Source organism: Scyliorhinus canicula, chromosome 7 (assembly GCF_902713615.1).
Source record: "Scyliorhinus canicula chromosome 7, sScyCan1.1, whole genome shotgun sequence".
In the NCBI taxonomy this organism is placed as follows: Eukaryota; Metazoa; Chordata; class Chondrichthyes; order Carcharhiniformes; family Scyliorhinidae; genus Scyliorhinus; species Scyliorhinus canicula.
Window position 1 is genome coordinate 25355747 of NC_052152.1, and position 20964 is coordinate 25376710.

Genomic DNA, 20964 nt, shown 5'->3' on the forward strand with positions numbered 1-20964 from the left:
TTTTCTTTAAGCCATTACATTATATCCTGTATATGCAACAGTATCTTTGTTCTCCCCATTAAGGTATTGGTAATGTTTCAGCTATGTCCTCCATGGGAGCAGTCGCACCTTTGTCAATGGCACCAATGCCAGTGGTAGGAATGTCACCACCATTAGTGTCTTCTGTTCCTACAGCAGGAGTTCCACCGCTAGCCAATGGGGCACCTCCTATGGTACAGCCTCTACCTGCCTTTGCTCATGCAGGTGAGTATAATCTGTGAACAAAGTACAGATTATTAAAGCGCGGACATTACACAGCAAGCTCTTTCAAAACAGGAAAACCAATCAATTGGGTGAGGCCTGATCCTTTTTGTGGATCAGCTCCAGCTTCCTTCTCATTCTGTCCCTTAATCACTTTCTCCCCAGAAATGCATCCAGTTGTCTATTAAACCTGTTTATACTGTCCACTTCACTTGGCTTCCCTGGTAAGTTATTGCCCTTTTGAGTGGGGTGGGGAAAAAAGTCATGTTAGCCTTTTTAATTATTTTTTTTTAGCAATAACCTATCCAATGTTCGGACATCATCTTGTGACTGAGTAAGTTGCTTACATCAACTTAAACAATTCCCTCAATCTTGAAAACATCAGTTAGCCTCTCCTTTATTTCCAAGAAGAGAAGCTTCCCCATAAATAAAATTACTTGACATTGAGTTCAGTTTTGTGACTTGTATCTCTGCCTTCTTAGCAACAGTTTGATGACCAACATATCAAAATGCCTAGGTACTAAGATCTTTCTCTCCATTTTAAAGGAAATATTAGGAGAGCTAATATAAATGAAATCTTACAATTTTAAAGTGCACATAGACATGGCGTTCACAAAGATAAATCTTTTGAAGGTAGTAGGATAAATTGATGGGGTAGTCTTGCCTAAAGCAGGGTCCCTGGGTTTTATAAATGGAGGCACATAGTACAAAAACAAGGAAGTTAAGATTACCGTTCATCGATCAGTGGCTAGGCCTCGGCTAGAATGCTGTGCAATCTGGACACCACACTTAGAAAGGATATCACAACCTTGGAGATGGTGCAGAGGGAATTAACCAGAATAGTAACAGGATAAGGGACTTCAGTATGTGGGAGACTAGACAAACTGTTATTGTTTGCTTTGGAGCAAGGAATGTTCATAGACATTCAAAAATTGAAGGATTTTGATAGGATAAATAACGGGAAACCATTTGTTTCTATTGGCAAAAAAGCTTGGTAATCAGAGGACACAGATTTATGTTAATTGGAGAAGAATTCTGGGAGAATTTCCTTTACAGGTTGTTATAATTTGGACTGCACTCCTGAAAAGTGGTGGAAGCAGACTTGATCGTAATTTTCAAAAGGGAGTTAATTCTATACTTCAAAAGGAGAAATTTGCAGGGTTATGGGAAAAGAACGAAGGGTTGTGTGTGTGTGTGTAACTTTCGCAAGAAGCCTGCATGGACATGGTTGACCAATAGAGCACAAGGCTATTATCAATGATGTATGTACTGTATGTATTTGAGTTATTAATAAAAGGGATAATCCTAGTTCCGGCTACATGATCATGCACCAAGTAGATAAAGGGCAGCACAGTGGTGCAGTAGTTAGCACTGCTTTCTACGGCGCTGAGGACCCGGGTTCGAACTCAGCCCTGGGTCACTGTCCATGTGGAGTTTGCACATTCTCTTGTGCCGGCCTAGGTTTCACCCCCACAACGCAAAGATGTGCAGGTGAGGTGGATTGGTAACGCTAAATTGCCCCTTAATTGGAAAAAAATAATTGGGTATTCTAAATTTACGAGAAATAAAGTGGGTCATCTAGCCATCCCAGCTAATTCATCTAAAAAGACTACATTTTCTATCCACCACCTCACACCATGGCATCCTATTGTTGAAATAATGCAAGGCTTTTGTCTTCCTGACCGGACGTGCAACCGTGTCCATATGGTGCCCACTCTTGTTTGTATATGAGAGTTCCTGACATCGTCACCATTTACTAATTTAAACCTGTGTTCCCTTGCCTGGTTCAGTAATGTTCCTAATCTTTTCCCCCACTGGTATATTGCTTACTATTGTGTACACCTCAAGAAGGACACCTCTCATTTGCACAAATATATGCCGTTGAATCTCTTGGGGATCAATTTATTGCCCTTTGTGTGAACTATCTCCGGGCTCTGAATGTGTTCCCGTCTTTATAATACTTAAAAGCCTGCTTACGTAAATATATTTTGCACTGAAATAAAAGGAAAATACCGCAAATGTTGGAAATCTGAAATAAAAACCGAAAATGTTGGATAAACTCAGCAAGTCTGGCAGCATCTTTGGAGAGAGAAGCCAAGCCAATTTTTCGAAGAGTCATACAGACGCAGCGTAAACTCTGTTTCTAGATTAAAATCTACCAGATCTGGAATACTTCACTCAGCCCAACTTGCCCCAGACTCGGGAATAACACATCTGACAATAGTTGTTAATATTCAACCTTTAGCCAGTTCTTATGCATTCTCATTCTCTAGATATCTTCCATGTTCGTCTTTCACTTTGTGTGAATAAGAACTTGCTCAGGATAAGGGATAAATCCACCATTGATTGGTGGCACTTGTATAATAATTTAAGACATTTATTTGCCAATTAATGACCCTGATGTGCAAGGAGTTGTGAATTGTGTTCATCAATGTACAAGAGGAATTGGATGAAAAACTTCCATCATTCATGTTCTTTCCAGCAATAACAAAAGCATTATGCCAACCTACTGTATTTGAATAATGCTTATGGTGTGCAGGAAGATGTCTCGAGCACTTTGCATTAAGGAGGATGCAGCAGTAGATGCCAAGAGTGTGATGGGGGAGAAAAAATGGTGCCTACCATGAGTGCAATTGTTTTTTTTAATAAAAAACTGTTCTTGAAAGTGGAGAGAGAGAGATAATAAGGCGTATGGCATTTGTCAATATGTTCTAGCATCTGCAATGAGTTAATGTTCATCTATCAATATTAGGGAGGGTGGGAAGACGGAAGAAGGGACAGTGAGATGCGAAGTTGTATATGTAAAAGTTGGGGTGTAAGATGGGAAAAGGGCATTGAACGATGAGAAAAAAAAATTGAGAATTTTGAAATTTGTTTTGGGTATCTTAGGAGCCACTTTGCCAAAGAGTTCTTCCTTCAGTCGCTCTGCATCAATCAATCAAGCTAATGGAACAAAGCTGCAAAAGGCACAGTCGTTTGACATAGGAAATGTCAAGTGAGTTACTCCCCTAAATTTAATTTCATTTATACTGATTTAATTTGCTTTAGTTTCATCTGAGACACGGTACAAATGGGTTTATATGCCTGGAAAATGAAAGCAGCCCAGCTCAAATAATGCAATCACTTTCTAGACGGAGCTCCCGTTTGAAGATCAGAGAACAAAATGCTAATCATGTCTTGACCTCTCCAATTTGATGGGTTTTTTTTTTCAGAACTTCAGTTGGTTTTGGCAATCTTTTTCAATCCTTCCCTGAGCAAACTAAATGCTTTCGCAAATGCAATTCACAAGCATAGATACAATTTAAAGTCTGATTTTAATAAGCAGCAATATATATGTAATCTCGTTGCATAGAATGTGGGTAGCTGTTTTGGGTTTATTTTTCAGGCTTGCGCCTGGTCGTCAATGTTCACAAATGCATGACTCATTGCTGCTTCTGATAAGGACATAGTGCGTGCTGATTATGTTTTGCGCAGAAACACTGCATTAAACTGACAAGCAACTGTGGCATGACATTGCAGTTCAATGTTTGAAACAAAGCATGAAGAAGACCAATATTGTCTTTCAGAGTATGAAAGAAAAATACATGGTGTGCTGAGGTATAATGACTAAAACATTAACATTATATGCCTAGATTATTGCATGCATCTGTGCTTGGATTATCTTTGAACAAGGAATTTTAAAATGAATAAATGGCAGGAAATTACCGAGTTGATATTCTGTGAGATTCTTGTCACAAGAAGATTCATGATAAAAGGAAGCGTCAGAAAGATTGGTCCTATTGTTGGGAGAATGGTGTATATGGGCCAAAAAAAGTGCAATTTACTTGTCCAACTAGTGTAAGCAACCTGAACAATGTTGACTTGTTCAGTGGATGAGATTTTCTGGATGTTACAATTTGAGATTTTTAAGATGATTGCCTCTTTACTCTCGTGAATATCAACAGCTTGTTTACACATTTATCATAATCCTCCCCAATACATGATGTGGCCGGTGTTGGACTGGGGTGAGCACATTTGTGCACAAAACCAATACAGTAAGCAATGATAATGGGCCAGGGTTGCTTTTCGCTGTGTGATCTGTGGAGGAGGATGAAGAAAACTCTTCACAGCCACTCTGAAGCTTGCCGTGAAGTGTGGTAGAATTGACAATGACTTGAGAAGAGCTTGCAACCAATTATTCCATTGGTGATAACTTGTCCAGCAAGCTGTATTCCGCTTTTGAGTCCCACCATCTTAATGATGAGGCAGAGCAGCGGGGGGGGGGGGGGGGGGTGAAAAAAATCATTGAATTTACAGCGCAGAAGTAGGAAATAAATCCTTGCCTCTGGGCCTCACTACCCCTATATCTCAGGAGATTTCCTGCACCATGGACTCAAGAGTTGACCTGTTCAGCTACATGAAGACCCTTGGGAGAAAATCGTGTACCTAAGTTGATCTTCTAATCGAGGGACAGCTGCCGATGAGCATGCTGTTGCCAACAGTGGTTGATTGTTTTATGATTGGATGTTGTGAAGAAATATTAAACTAATTTTACAACCAAGATTTCAAGTTGAAGGGGAAGTGTTCTGAATTTATTTTTGCTGGGAAGTTACTACGGTTTCCTGCTTGGGCATTTTGTTGTTATCGTGATCATTCTGTTCAAGAACTTCCAACTAAATGTTCCACCAACCACCTATTCTTAAGCCACAGGAAAAATAACAGTGCATATTGAACTGCAAGCTACTCCAGAGTTAACAAATGTAGTTCAAAGGCAAAGCGCCATGAAGTTTTAAAGTCTAATGCATAACTGTCACAACCAGGATTTCTTCAAGTCAACCTTGTCGGATCACCAAATGGAAGCTGACAGTGGGAGGGATTGTGTGCCAACAAAGAACAGAAATATGTGATCTCCATTGCTGGAGGGAATGCCAGAAATGAAAATGGCACCAACTGGTTAGGGAGCAGAGAAGTGCCAATGTCCCTAATCCAGAGTACCATCTTGGGATACCTGTTGGAAAGTTGTTGGCTGGAAACTGGCTTTTTTTCTCCTTTGAAAAGTGGACTGATTGAGGTTCGGTTCTGAATTTGAAGATTATTTGTTAGAAATTACTGCTGAGAAATGAATGTCTGTCTGTGTTCATACAGCATTGCATTTATTGTAAAAGAGCTGGGCTTCATTTTGGCATTGGCACAAATGAATGAACTCAACATTCATCCATTAATAGCACTATCAAAGTAATTTCTAGCTGCCTCTTGGTTGCTATTTTATTCTAATCTAAAATAACTATTTTGGACCTTGCCTATTAAATTAGTTGCCAGAGGAACTCCCTTTTATTTTTCCTGTTATCCCACCCGAGGAGTGGATAACCCCTGAGCTCTAATTGTTGATGCCCCAGGAATAACATGACTAAGATTATGAACTTGCTGCATGAATGGGATAGATGGACTGCCATTTATGCTGTGGAGTATCACATACAAGAGCGTTTTCTGTCCACCTAAAATGAAACTACATAAATGGGCCATGGTTCTCTGGCTTTGCTACTGAGTATTTCTTTGTCTCTGGTAGGTCAAGATTAGATAGGCAGAGCTAATTTTTAGGACTTGCACCTCTTAAAGTGCCCAGATAATACTCTTGGGATCACTTGCCAAAGAGAGCAGTGTAGAGAACAAACAGCATTGCATCTGCAATGCAACGGAAAACTAGCATGAATTTTGACTTGTAAGTTTGATTTTCGAAGTTTCTGTTGCAATTTAATGGTCATAAATTTTGGATAGATTTTTTTTTGCTGAAAAGGTGAAATATGTTTTTCATGAACAATTGGCTTGTTTTATTTTGGTATGTTTTAGTGTGCCTCCTATGGTTGCTGCTGTAGAATGGGCTGTTCCACAGTCATCCAGGTTGAAATACAGACAGCTTTTCAACAGTCATGATAAAACAATGAGTGGACATTTAACAGGTAGGAGGTTTAGCAAATGGGTCATTCCATTTTGTTCTAATGGTTGATTTAGTTCTATAGCATGTGGATAGATTTGACTGCTTGCTCGACAGTGATGAGCACTAATTTTGCTGTTTTCCTCTGCATGTTTTGTTTTACCATTCATACGTTGCAAAATATTTTCAACCTCTCAATTAGATTCTTAGAATGTTTTTATTCATTCACGACAAGGTTAGCATTTATTACCTAACCCTGTCTGAACTTGAGATGGTGGTGGTAAACCACTGCCTTAACAATTGAGTGGATTGTCAGGCCATTCCCAAGGGCAGCTGAGGGTCAACCATATTAATGTATACCTGGAGGAGAACCGATTACCTTTCAGAAGGGACGTGATTGAACTAGATGTGTTTTTACACTGGTAAAACAGAATTACTACACTGGTAAAATGTAGTTACAGTTGCTGAGGTTATCATTTTATTCCTGATTTATTCAACCAATTTGTGAGGACCACGAAGAATCCAGCATGAGTTTGTAGAGTTAAACAGAAAGTAACTTTATTTACAACAATATGTACACAGTACCAGTACTTCACTTCTCTAGCTGGTACCACACTGGCCAGCTCTATTTCTACAACTACACTGCTAATGATTGCCCTGCCCCACCCTCCTTGGGGGAACTCGTATTCCCTAAAATACAACATGGGGTAACCAATTATCCCCAGCAAGTCGGATCTGGACAGGTTATATTAAACTAATTGAATTTAAGTTCTAAAACTGGCAAGGAAGGATTTTAATTCATGTTTCTAGATAGTTATAAGTCTCTGGTTTATTAGTCAAGTATCAGAATCATTTTGCTACCTTTCATATTCTAGTCCTTCGACACCCACAAATATGTGTGTCTTTGTCTTTATTTCATTTGGTTTCTGGAGCCTCATTGGAGATCTGATACAAACTTGTTTGCACATTACCAAATTTGACTATTATTAGGACAAACCGCCTTTCAGTGGTTCCGTCTTCGAATGAAGTGTCATATGTATATATAATGGTACCTCTGCTGTCGTCTTCCTGAATTTTCAATTACTCATGAATGCAGTCCATCCAGACCAGGGCTTGTATCCTCACTGACCACGTTAGCATGCAAGATTTCGTAGATTTGTCAGAACCATCACAAAAGGCTAAATCTTTGGGCAGCTATAGAAATGATGGTGGTAGGTACTGTGAGTTTTAATTCTGATCTTGGAACTCAATGGGAACTCGTATGAAAATGATTGTGACAAATCTGCTCTGGCCTAGTCTTTGACCTTCAAATTATTCCTTTCCTCTATGGGGCCAGTTGTTGAAAAAGGACGTTTTTACTTAATGAGCTTTGGTTTATTTAAAAATCAAGGTAAACTGCAGCAGTTCCCTAGGGTTTAAAAGCAGTCTGTAACTTGGATAGCATTAAATAAAATTGGGAATTGCATGACTTTGATTTCTGTCAGCTTTTGCCTTGGAATGACCATCAAGAAAAGGGAATGAGTGAGTGCTACCACAAAGCATATTGTCAATTAAATGTCTAATTAAAGGATGTGTCTTTGTAGAACCGAGACGGCAGTTTAAAAAAAAAATTTGTTCATGGGATGTGGGCGTCGCTGGCTGGTACCGCATTTATTGTCCATCCCTGAGGGCATTTAAGAGTCATCCACATTGCTGTTGATCTGGAGTCACAAGTCGGCCAGACAAGGATGACCGATTTCCTTCAAAAAAGGATGTTTAGTGAACCAGATGGGTTTTAACCACAAGTGACAGTGTCGGCCTGGTCATCTTTAGACTTTTAATACCAGATTTCTTTTTATGAATTCAAATTTCATCATCTGCCATGGCGGAATTCAAACCCGGGTCCCCAGGGCATGACTTGGTCTCTGGATTACTAGTCCAGCGACAATACCACTAGGCCACTTCCACTACACTACTGCCTTCCCTGTGCAGACTGTTATCTATCTGTCCTGCAATGGGCAGCTATATAATGGGAGGGGAAGAATTTCACCTCCATTCCCCAATCACACTTTTTTTTTGTTCAAAAACACTTGAGAAAGATTTTATTCTTTCAATGTTCTGGCATAACAAACATTTTGAAACAGTGAAAAGTTCTTCATCCCCAGTTATTAAGTTTATTTTTACTAATTGTCATTTATTGCAATGAACATGACACATTCTGATTGCATCTCTGCTTCCACCCTGCTGAAAGTTGCTGATTTTCATCCGCTGAGATCGCACTTTGTGAGCTTCATGCATTTAAAAACCATGTTTTGAATGCAAGTGCTAGAAATGGTGCAAAAAATCCTCAAACTCAATGCTATCCAGTCAACGTATTGCTTCATTTTAATAATGCATTGGTGTTTGAGTTTTAACCGTACTTTTTTCTGATCTTAAATGCTCTTAATTTCCACCTCCCTTTGCAACTCTTGGATTCTTTCTTTTTTTCTGCTTTATTCATCTCTCTTTTTATACCACATGTTTACTTGCAGATTATGAGAAGTACACAGCTAAAAATGGCAGCCAAGATTCAGGGATTTGTCTTTTCTTTGAGCTGATATTACAAGCTTGCTTTTTCCTCATTCCATGCAGTGCATTTTTGTCTTTATTTCACAAAAGCTAGAAAGCCTTAGTCAGTAAATCGTATCTCCAGCATCTGTATTCCAAGTAGAAATTCAACAAATTACTAGAATGAACAAAATATGCAAAACATTTCTCTGTGCAACAAGCAATACTGAATGGAGACATTTTTATTTTACAGGTCCACAGGCAAGAACCATCTTAATGCAATGCAGTTTACCACAGGCTCAGCTAGCATCCATATGGTGAGTATTTGCCAAACAAATTATTTCCTAAAATCTCATAAGGATTCGAATAGTCTAATTTGTCAACGGGATAATATATAAAGCTTTAGCTGCTTGACTCTGTGACTGAATTGTGGGATAGATGATCACCTCAAGCTGAATCTCTCTTGCTCCCCTCACCTCCTTTTTCTCTCGCCCATCTTGTTTTTAAAAAATTCTTTCATGGATGCTGGCTAGGCTGAAGTTTATTGCTCATCCCTAATTGTCCTCTTAAGGTGATGATGGTGGTGGTGAGCTACCTTCTTAAACCGCTGCAGTCAATGTGGTGTAGATATACTCATGGTGAGGTTAGGGAGGATGTTCCAGGATTTTGACCCAGCAACCATGAAGGAACAGTGATTATATTTCCAAGTCTGGTTGGTGTGTGGCTTGGAGGGGAACTCCCTTCCAGGCGGTTGTACTCTCATGTGTCTCCAGCCCTTGTCCTTCTTGGTGGTAGTGGTCATGGGGTTGGAAGGTGCCATCTAAGGAGCTTTGGTAAGTTTCTGCAGTGCATCTTGCAGATGGTACACACGGCTGCCACTGTGGTGAAGGGAGTGAATGTTTGTGGATGGGCTGCCCATCAAGTGGTTTGCTAAGAATACACCTAAGTAGAGAGTATACAGTTTTCTGCTGTCCTTAATTGCTAGCAATTAAGAACAGTGATTTAATTTCCCACTTCCTTTCCTTGCATAGGAGTATCAAGCTTCCACTGCATTCCATCCTCCAGGCAGGACTAACATTTTAAACTATGCGAGGTAGCCAAGGCTAAAATTGATGTGTTTTACCATCCATGCCTGAATGTTGCATCATTGGCACATTTTTGAACTTCAAACCAATTTATTAAAATTAATCATCTGTAGTTCAGATGAACCTTTTTTTACTTTTAGAAACTGCATTCAAATTGGCTAAATATGATTGGATGAAAGGCTCATTTGGTTGCTGTAAAGGTCCTGTGTGAAATGTGATTGGTTTGCCTCATTGATGCAAGAACTTTTAGATGAAAATTAACTTTTATTGAGCATTCTTACTCGAGGCTGCATGATTGTTAGCAAGGCTAATTGTTGGAGGGTTATTTTGAAATTAGAGTTGAGGCATGTTGAGATAAAGGACTTTGCATCTTGTCAGTCAATATCTGTAATGACTCACTGCTTTCTGTTGTGCCATGTGAATCTCTGGTCACTGCTAACTGCACGATATGATTAGCATAGAAGAATTGAACTCATTCAAATTTACATCGGCTGAAGAAAATGAATTCGACAAATTGATGAATTACATGTTTTACTTTTTCATAGCACAAAGACCATCACGTTAGTGATTTTTTTGCATCGAAGATGTTTAATGCAGCGTCTGTTGTAGCACTACAAAATTTGTTCATTGGGCATCGCTGACAAGATCAGCATTTGTTATTCACCCCTAATGGCCCATGGGAATGTGGTGGTGAGCCACCATCTTGAATTGACGTAGTCTGTGTGGTATAGGTAAACTCATGGTGCTGTTGGGTAGGGAGTTTCAGGATTTTGATCCAGCAATAACAAACAAATTGAGATATATATCCAAATCGGATAGGGCGAGACATTGAGGGGGAATTTGCTGGTGGTGGTGGCTGCTGCCTTGGTTTTTGGAGGTGGAGATAGAGGTCTTGGGTTTGGAAGGTACTGTCAAAGAAACCTTGGTGAGTTGCTGTAGTGCATCTTGTAGATGGTGCACGTCGCAGCGACAGTCTGCTAGCGGTGGAGGGAGTGACTGCTTCAGACAGTGGGTGGGGTACCAAACAATGGGGCTGCATTGGGGGGCTGCTTTGTCCTGGATGGTATCAAATTTCCTGAGTGTTGATGGATTTGCACTCATGAGAAAATATGCCATCACACTCCTGATTGTGCCTTGTAGATATTGGAAAGAATGTGGAATTGCAGCCTCAATCTGTCCTGATGCTCCGGGCTTCCTTTTTAGCTTCTATGCTTCTGTGAGGAAGAAAAATTGTGGGAAGAGTTTTTAGAACATAGAACATTCAATGCAGAAGGAGGCCATTCAGCCCATCGAGTCTGCACTGAGCCACTTAGCCCTCCCTTCCACCCTATCCCCGTAACCCAATAACCTCCCCTAACTTTTTTGGTCACTAAGGGTAATTTATCACGGCCAATCAACCTAACCTGCACGTCTTTAGACTGTGGGAGGAAACCAGAGTTCCTGGGGGAAACCCATGCAGACACGGGGAGAACGTGCAAATTCTGCACAGACAGTGACCCAGCGGGGCATCGAACCTGGGACCCTGGCGCTGTGAAGCCACAGTGGTACCGTGCTGCCTGGGTTATGTTTATGCCAATTCTAACCCTGGCTTTAGAAGGGTTTAAAAACTCCGGGGTAAATGTTTTATGAAGATAAAGATGGGTGTGGAAGGTATTTTTTTTACCTCAAATGAAAAAATGTTTTTGACAAATTTTATTTTATGTAAGCTCACTTCATTCTCCACCTCCCAACAAATCTCTTATTAATTCCCTACAGGAACCTTTCCGACATAGATCAAGATGGAAAGCTTACAGCAGAGGAATTCATTCTGGCTATGCACTTAATTGACATGGCTATGTCAGGGCAGCCATTGCCTCCTGTACTCACTCGAGAATTGATCCCACCAACGTTCCGGTGAGTTGCCATTCGATTGTTAAATTGCTGCAGCTTCTGGTAACGTGGTATATCCAGTTGTTTTATCTGAAATAAAAAGGAAAATTTTCTGTTGAAGCTGCATGGCTGTCGACCAGCTCATGATTTGTTTGTGGTTCTGATCAAACTTGGAAAGATAATTGGCCATATGTCAGTTGGAATTTGTGATAACATTGCTTGACTAATTTAATGGCTGCGGAGGAAAGTTGTTTGTGAATGAGGACATGCAGTTGCGGTTGATTTCATGCAAGTGATTTGGACATTCATAGAAGACAAATTGAATAGTGAAAATGAGATGTGTGCTTATTCTGGTTGAGCATACAGTATATACTATACTTAAATATAGTTGCACATTCTCCCCCTGTGTGCGCGGGTCTCACCCCCACAACCCAAAGATGTGCAGGTTAGGTGGATTGGCCACGCTAAATTGTCCTTTAATTGGATATAAAATAATTGGGTACTCTAAATTTATAAAAAAGAAAAAAAAAATTAAATATCGTTTCTAATCTTAAACATAACCTTAGTTTGAAAATGTCTTTGTACCTTATCCAATTTGACAGAATAGGAAATCAACCTAATTCCTCAATCAGTGTCACTGAATGCTGGTCATTTAAGGCATAAAAGCGGGCACAAGCTAAATTTCACACAGCAAGCTTCCACAAACAGCAATGTAATAAATGCCAGACAATCTGTTTTTATGCTGTTATGTGAGGGCTAAAAGGGCTTCCGCTCTTCAAAACGGAATCTTTTATGGTCACCTGAGAGGGTGGACGTGGCGTTGATTTAACATCTCATCCAAAAGACAGCTCTTTGGACAGTGTGGCACTCCCTCAGTACTGAATTGGAGTGTTATCCTTGAATTTAGTGTCACCCGTAACTTTGTGACTCAGGAAAGAATGCTACCAACCGACTCATGGCTGACACGTGACATGACGAGCAAAAAGATAAATTACTCTGCCAGATTACGTCCTACTGATGCACGCTACTAGAAACATAGTGCATTTTGCTATCAAGCCAACCCACCATATTTAGAAAAGCGTTTTGCTTAATTAAGGGAACAAAATAATTGTTTAAATTAATAAGATATTATTGGTGATTTGGAGTGTTTTTGTATCGACTGCATAAAATGAATTGTATTTAACTCTTTATTTTGAAATCACTTAGATGTTACAGTCCAACAGTTCTATTTGAATATTGTAGAAGAGCCAGGTCTGGTAGTGGAATGTCTACTGGAAGCTCATTGAGTATTGATCAAAGAGTACCTGAAGAACCACAGGAAGAGGAAACTGAAAAGAAATTGCCTGGTAAATGGTATTACTGAAGCTAGGTATTTTCAGTGTGAACTGCATCTTTCTTCCATTTCCATCGACAGTGGATGTCAATCACCCAAAATCTCATTCCCGTTGAGACTTATTTCTTGCCACTTTGCTGACCGCCTGCTGGAGATTCCCATTTCCTCAATTTGGATTTTGGTTTTGGAGTGGGTGAAATAAAAGATGGGCTGCAACAGAAGTAAACGTATTGAACTGCTCTTAGTTACCAGAAAGTCCCTTTTGGGGGGGGGTTTATTATATGTGCTAATTGTGAGGATTGTGTTAAATTGATTTGCAAGAAGACAAAAGGAGTTGAGGGCAGTTTTATGTGCCACGTGAATCCGTTTAGGTGCCACTTCCATTTACCACCATATTGATGATTTTGGATATAGGTCAAGATGGAGCAGTTTAGAAATTTTGTACATATCAAAATTGGAGGTGTATTTAGTTTTTTTAGAAGAGCAAAAAGGAAGTTGTAATGGGATATTGAATGCAGTAAAGAATGGCAGATGGAATTCAGTGTCAGAGAGGTGATGCTTTTTATTTTTAAAAAAGATAAACGTGAATGATGCCTTAAGTATGTTTAATACTACGCAATGGCAGAAAAATCAGAGGGTATATAGATTCCCAGGGCTGCTAACGGTTCTCTTTTTAAAAAAAAAAAAAAATAAAGCTAATGGAATTCTAGGTTTCATTGGGTATAGAAAGAATGAGATAAACGTGTATAAAACCTTAACAATGCCTTTGTTTAAAGCACTCCGCATTATTGGGTTTCTCATTATAGGAAGGGTCTTGAGACTTTTGAGAATATATAATAATTCATTATGCTGCCTGTTGTGAAGAAATACAAATACAAAAGTCCCACCTCACCCACCCAGACTGATTCCTGATTTTTTTGAAGTCGCCAATAATACCGAGACACTGAGTGGTGAAAGACTTTTGTAAAAAAACTGGTGGGTTTTGCAATACAAAGCAATAAAAGCATTAAAATATTTTAAATAACTCTTGTTATCTAATAGAAAAGCTTGGAGTGACTTTTAATAAATGGGATATGAGGAGCACTGAATGTTTATGGGCAAAAGTGAGAGAACCTGACAACTATGGGGCCACTGTGGTTTTAACTGCCGCAATTATATTTTGAGTGGCAGTGGCATGTTTTTTCTGTGCATGTTCTTAAACTGCTCCTCCACTTGACCTGTTTGCAGTGACGTTTGAGGATAAGAAGCGTGAAAATTTTGAACGAGGAAATCTTGAACTTGAAAAGCGGCGGCAAGTTCTTCTGGAGCAGCAGCGCAAGGAGCAGGAGCGTCTTGCCCAATTGGAACGAGCAGAGCAGGAACGGAAAGAGCGGGAGCGGCAAGAACTAGAAAGGAAAAGACAGATGGAACTGGAAAGGCAACTGGAGAAACAACGCGAGTTTGAGCGGCAGAGGGAGGAGGAGAGAAGAAAGGAAATAGAAAGGCGGGAGGTAAAATTTGAATAGCAATATTTTGGTGATTTGTTAAACTTGAAATTAAAATTTGAATGTCCGAAGGATGAAATTGCTGACAAACATTGCAATTCTGCCTGAGTGATTATAGTTCATTACAGTTATGCCTCTATCTTGCATGTCTGCAGCACACTACTTTTAAATATCAGTGCTGGAGAATTGGCCAATGCTTTTTGAAGCATCCTCATTATTTCATTGAAAAACTGAGCAGCTGGCTATTCGGTGGAATAATCTTTTGTAGGGCTCCAACTTTTATAAATGCTGATTTTATTGAGTAATTTTTCTTATGGCCGTACAATTTATTTCATAAGCCTGCACTTGAAGAAATGGCATAAGATTAGCCAATATTTTTTTAAAAACCCTTTGCGCGTATTTTTATTATTGCATCGAACAAACACTTTATTATATTTAGGTTGCACTGCATGTGAGATGTATCTGCCAGTGCTGCCCTGAGGGCTCGCTTTGTGTAAAAATTGTAAACCGCGGTGTGAATTATATGGGTCTTTTTTCGGGGCTAGCTTTGAGTTTGAAATATTTACCTCAGTTGGGACAAGAGTTGCCATTGGCATGGATCAGAAGAAAGAAAACATTTGGGACTGATGGGAAATGGGTCATTTCCTTTCGTTGCATTAGAAGTTGCACATTATATATCTAAACACAGCGCTTAAAATGCTACTGAATTGAAGTCATTAATCAGGAGTAATGATCTGTGATGTTTGTGCCACTAGAAGACATGCAACTTGCTGTGAAGGGGGAATAAACGTGTAGGGAGGGATTTTCTGCGCAACCCACCACTTGTTTTTCAGCGGTGGAGGAGGCCCGCCAGTGGGATCCCCTCGCCCTGCCATTGTCAACGGGATTTCCCATTGAATGCACCCCTCATCGCTGAGAAACCCGAGGCGGGGGTGTGCTGTCGGGGGGACTGTAATATCCCGCCGACGTAAACAGCGGTAAATTCCGCCCTTAATCTTTGCATCTCCCATTGATATCAATTGTGCCACATTTAGCTGGGGAAAATTTCAGGGTTGTTGTTAGTTGCCACGTTGACCGATCTGCAATATTCCCATTGTTTTGATTACAGGCAGCAAAACGTGAACTTGAAAGACAGCGGCAACTGGAGTGGGAGCGCAATCGTCGACAGGAACTGTTGAACCAACGCAACAAAGAGCAAGAAGACATTGTAGCTTTGAAAGCAAGAAAAAAGACTTTAGAGTTTGAACTTGAAGCTCTTGTGAGTTCATATAAGCCCTCGTGAGTGCATTTGTGAAGAAACCTTATTTAGGAATAAAGACTCTTTGTTTATTTGACAGGTGTTTTTTTTTTCTGTTAGAATGATAAGAAGAATCAGTTGGAAGGCAAGCTACAAGACATACGGTTTCGTCTTTCCACTCAAAGGCACGAGATTGAACATACCAATCAGACCCGAGAGTTACGAATTTCAGAAATCACACATCTGCAGCAACAGTTGCAGGTTGGTTTTTAGTTGATGTGAAAGTTTGAGTGATCAGCATACATTTCTGGGAAATGCGATCCCCCAACTGAAGGTTGGGTTGATGCCCAACCACAGGGCAAAAATATAGCTTTAGATGTGCTAACTTTTTTTTTCTCGTCTGACCTGTAGGAATTTCAACAGCTGCTCAGTCGACTGATTCCTGAGAAACAGTGTCTCAATGATAAATTGAAGCAGGTCCAACAGAACAGTCTACATAGTAAGGATTGTTTTTGAATTAGTATTCGTTGGAACTTTCAAAAACTGTATTTGTATCCATCAAAATTGATTATTTAATGGAATATTATAACTTGAACAAGATACAGTCTGAACCGGTTTTATGTTAAGGGCGGCACAGTGGTGAGCACTGCTGCCTCACAGCACCAAGGGCCCAGGTTTAATTCCATCTTTGGGTCACTGTCTGTGTGGCGTTTGCACGTTCTCCCCGTGTCTGTGTGGGTTTCCTCCGGGTGCTTCGGTTTCTCCCACAGTCCAAAGGTGTGCAGGTCAGGTGGATTGGCCATGATCAATTGCCCCTTGGTATCCAAAAGGTTAGTTGGAGTTATGGTGATAGAGTGGGGGGAGTGGGGGGGGGGGGTCCTTATGTAGGATGGATGCTCTTTCAGAGGGTCGTGCAGACACGATGGGACAAATGGCCATTCTGCGCTGTAATGATTGTATGATTCTACGTTGCCCTTCTTTAAGTTCTCTTAAAGTTGCTTTAGCTTTAGGGTGGCATGGTGACGCAGTGGTTAGCACTGCTGCCTACAGGCTGAGGACCCGGATTCGATCCTGGCCCTGGGTCACTGTCTATGTGGAGTTTGCACATTCTCCCGGTATTCGTGTGGGTTTCACCCCCACAACCCAAAGATTTGCAGGTCAAGGATTGGCCACACTAAATTGCCCCTTAATTGGAAAGAAATAATTGGGTACTCTGAATTTATATATTTTTTTTAAACTAGTTTTAAGTCTGTTTTCCTCGATCTTAACTTTTGCTTCAGAATCGTTTTGCGCTATCACATTCCTCACATCATCGTGATCTGTTGTAATAGTGCAGCGCACATCATAAGTGGATTGCTTTCCTGTCATGTTCAGGTCCTGTCACCTGATCGCTGGCATTATTAAGGAGCAGTTTGTACCGTATTCAGGGTAACATCCGTATTCTTTAAACAAAAACTCTGCATTCAAAGTCAGAGTTTTTCCAAACAAAAAACAATTGGATTTAAATTTGATTAAGTTTTGGAGTTTCAGGAGTGCCTGCTATAGGCAAGACTTTTAAATTACTTTTAAACATGCGCCAGTTAATGCTGGCAGTGTTGCAAAGAAAGCCAGAAAATCAATCAACCTCCGTGAAATTGGATGTTTGAAAATATCTCTGGGGCTAGTAGGTGTTACCCAATTTGAATTTATGCAGGATTTCTTTTATATTTAATCAATTATTTTATTTTGCAAGATATTTCAGCAAGAATGCGCAATGCTGCTCAGGTTTGGTACAGTCAAGCAGCACGGTGGTGCAGTGGGTTAGCCCTGCTGCCTCACGGCGCCGAGGTCCCAGGTTCGATCCCGGCTCTGGATCACTGTCCTTGTGGAGTTTGCACATTCTCCCCGTGTTTGCGTGTGTTTCGCCCCCACAACCCAAAGATGTGCAAGGTAGGTGGATTGAACACGCTAAATTGCCCCTTAATTGGAAAAAATGAATTGGGTACACTAAATTTTTTTTTAAAGTTTGGTACAGTATTTCGACTCCCATGAGAAATGTCTGACTGGATCTAACTCCAGCTTTAACGTTGATGCCTGTGGAAGCCCATGATTCACATAAAGTTGTTTCACTTGAGTGATTTCCAGGAATGCAACCACAATTTAAAACGCGAGCTTACTGTATGGCAGCGCAGAAAATACTTCATTTTCAGTCGTGTTCAAACTGGGAAACTGCACTTTCTCTGAACAATTTTCATTTCACCATTTGACCACTGGGTTTTGCATTCTGTATATATTTTTTGTTGCTCTTGATGTTGATGCTTTTTAATAATTCTCCACCGTCACCCACTGCTCCAGCAACCACCACCACTTGACATCAGTGACCTGAAACCAGCAGTCCACTAAAGTCAAAAACCAAATATTGGGGATGCCAGAATCTGAAATTAAAACAGGATACGGTTGTACTCAGAAAGTTTTTTTTTAGATTACCCAATTATTTTTTCCAATTAAGGGGCAATTTAGTGTGGCCAATCCACCTACTCTGCACATTTTTGGGTTGTGGGGGCGAAACCCACGCAGACACGGGGAGAATGTGCAAACTCCACACAGACAGTGACCCAGGGCCGGGATTCGAACCTGGGACCTCAGCGCCGTGAGGCGGTTGTGCTAACCACTAGGCCACCGTGCTGCCCTTGTACTCAGAAAGTTGGGTAGTATTTTTGAAGAGAGAAATAGATTTGATGTTTCAGGTTCATGGGGCTGGGTTCTCCGATTTGAAGACTAAGCACTGACGCCGGCATGGGAACAATGGTGTTTTACGCCAGAAAAAATGATGCAAAAGCTGCATCGATCCTCTGTCTGGTGGGGGCGAGCAACCACGCAGCGTAAAACTCCCAGCTTTACCTGCGGATAAGGCCACGCCATGCAACATGGCGCCGGGCCCACGTGCTGACACGGCCTGCCACATACTGTCCCCCAGTAAACCCCCCCCCCCCCCTACCCGGACCACCCTCCACTTGTGCTCTCAGCCCCTGCCAAAACCCCCCCCCCCACACACACACGCGGAACCCCCCCCTTCCGACTGTGGCGGCACTGGACTCCGTCCGCAGCCATCACTCCAGGTTCACACAAAAAAAAGATGTGTTCCACGCCATCGGGAACTCGGCCCATCGGGGGAGGGCTTCAGGTGACGTCCTGAGGCCGTCCCGACAGCGTGCAGCGTACTCAGTTTTCGAGGGGGCGGAGCATCGCAAAAGCGGCGCCGCCCCGGTATCGGCGCAAACGGGGATTCTGCGGCCAATTTCCGACCGTGATTTCACCATCGGAGACCGGTGACCGCCCATGATCTGTCATCAGAACTGAAATGTTTAATACTATCAGCTTAATCAATTACTCTGAAATGTCAGATTTCTTTACACATCGCAGTAATGGATCTGGGCAGCATTTGAACAGCATTTGTTACCCAATATATTGTCAATTATTAAATGTCAACCACATAGTGGACTGAAATGACTGGGTATCGATGCCAATCTCCATTCTCTGAGGCGTATTAGTGAATATTTTTTTTTCCAAAATGACAATCCAGATTTCATTGATATTTATCAAGCAACAAATTATTCGATTCATTGAATTCAACTTGTCAACTTAAAATGGTGGTATTTGAACCTTGTTTGAAGTACCATAAACTTGGTCACACAAATGCAAGTATGTTGCACATGTGTATGCAGAGTTTCAATGATCAGATGTTTTACATTACAAATTCAAAGATGCTTCTTTATGTACATAAACCGTCCTGATTAATCTTTAATAAATTTAAAGTACTCAATTTTTTTTCCAATTGAGGGGCAATTTAGCGTGGCCAGTCCACTTACCCTATACATCTTTGGGTTGTGGGGGTGAGACCCACGTGGACATGGGGAGAATGTGCAAACTCCACATGGACAGTGACCCATGGCCGGGATCGAACCCGGGTCCTCGGCACCTTGAGGCAGCAGTGCTAACCACTGCACAACCGTACCACCCTGATTAATCTAACGTTATAACATTTGCAATTCATCTACCTTCCAATTTAACCGCTTTCATGTTGACAAAAATGAAGTAAATTATAAATCATGGAATACTTGAAAAAAAAATGAAATGAAAATCGCTTATTGTCAAGAGTAGGCTTCAATGAAGTTACTGTGAAAAGCCTAGTCGCCACATTCGGGCGCTGGTACGGGAATCGAACCGTGCTGTTGGTCTGCTTTAAAAGCCAGCGATTTAGCCCAGTGAGCTAAATCAGCCCCACTTGTAGACACTTGAAATGTCTACAGGAATGTTAACACCTACAAACTGCTGCAATCCCATGCATTGCCCACCACTTTATAAATCCGCAAATTCCACTTTGTTTACACAGCACACCACCACAGATTTTTTTGTGATTTAGAAGGTAATTGAGTTTAGCTGTTTTTCCAAAATGTTGAGGTAGAAGAATGTAACATTACTGGAAACATTATTGACAGAGCTGTTAAAATGCTATTCATGTCCACTTGTCCACTACTGCTGTGCAAAAGATCCAACATCCCATTATTTTGTTTTTCCATTATTGCTCACATCAAATAGATTTTTTTTAACTGTACTTCGAATCAGTATGAAGGGGGTTAAATTCCCGTACCAGCCTCCCCGGACAGGCGCCGGAATGTGGCGACTAGGGGCTTTTCACAGTAACTTCATTGAAGCCTACTCGTGACTATAAGCGATTTTCATTTTCATTATTTTTCAAATTAGGATCACATGAGTATTTCTGGAAGAAAATATATTTGTTTTGTTCCGGGTGAACTACCTACAGTATTCTTCCTAACTGTTATTTGAAAAGACTAAAGACAATAGTATCTGTCAGATATCAATTGACTTGGGTAATTGTATTTGATGACTAGCATCTTGATGCATTGTTAAAGGTTGCCTTCATTCATTATTGATAAACGGCCATCTGCTCAAATTCATTTGATGGCTGCAGTCATTTGATATTTGTACTATTGGGTTTTCACAAGCCACCTGACAGCTCATTGAGTTGACCCCAGCTTGGGTTAATGGATTTCTCTCTTGGCTATTTCAAATTAGTTATACAAATGTTGGGTAGTGCGCCGCAGAAGAAGACCATTCAGACCATTGAATCCATGCTACCTTTATTGGAGAACAATTCAGTTAGTCGCACTATCTTGCTGTTTTCTCCATAGCCCTGCAGTTTTTTTTCTCCAAACAATTATTCAATTCCCCTTTCAAGTGGCAGATTAAATTTAATGCAGAAAAGTAATTAATTTTGG

The 20964-nt window shown here is 40.7% G+C and overlaps 1 protein-coding gene across 3 annotated transcripts in view; it reads left to right on the forward strand.

Moving 5' to 3' along the window:
• The window catches only part of itsn1 (intersectin 1 (SH3 domain protein)), a 204789-nt gene that overhangs the window by 68383 nt on the left and 115442 nt on the right, over positions 1 to 20964 (forward strand). For all 3 annotated transcript variants that reach the window (XM_038801596.1, XM_038801593.1, XM_038801594.1), the window contains exons 6-15: positions 64 to 243; positions 3130 to 3235; positions 6067 to 6176; positions 8931 to 8994; positions 11518 to 11655; positions 12838 to 12977; positions 14192 to 14454; positions 15557 to 15706; positions 15806 to 15946; positions 16097 to 16184. In XM_038801596.1, the coding sequence (XP_038657524.1) occupies positions 64 to 243; positions 3130 to 3235; positions 6067 to 6176; positions 8931 to 8994; positions 11518 to 11655; positions 12838 to 12977; positions 14192 to 14454; positions 15557 to 15706; positions 15806 to 15946; positions 16097 to 16184 (1380 nt within the window). The remainder of the gene's footprint in view (positions 1 to 63; positions 244 to 3129; positions 3236 to 6066; positions 6177 to 8930; positions 8995 to 11517; positions 11656 to 12837; positions 12978 to 14191; positions 14455 to 15556; positions 15707 to 15805; positions 15947 to 16096; positions 16185 to 20964) is intronic.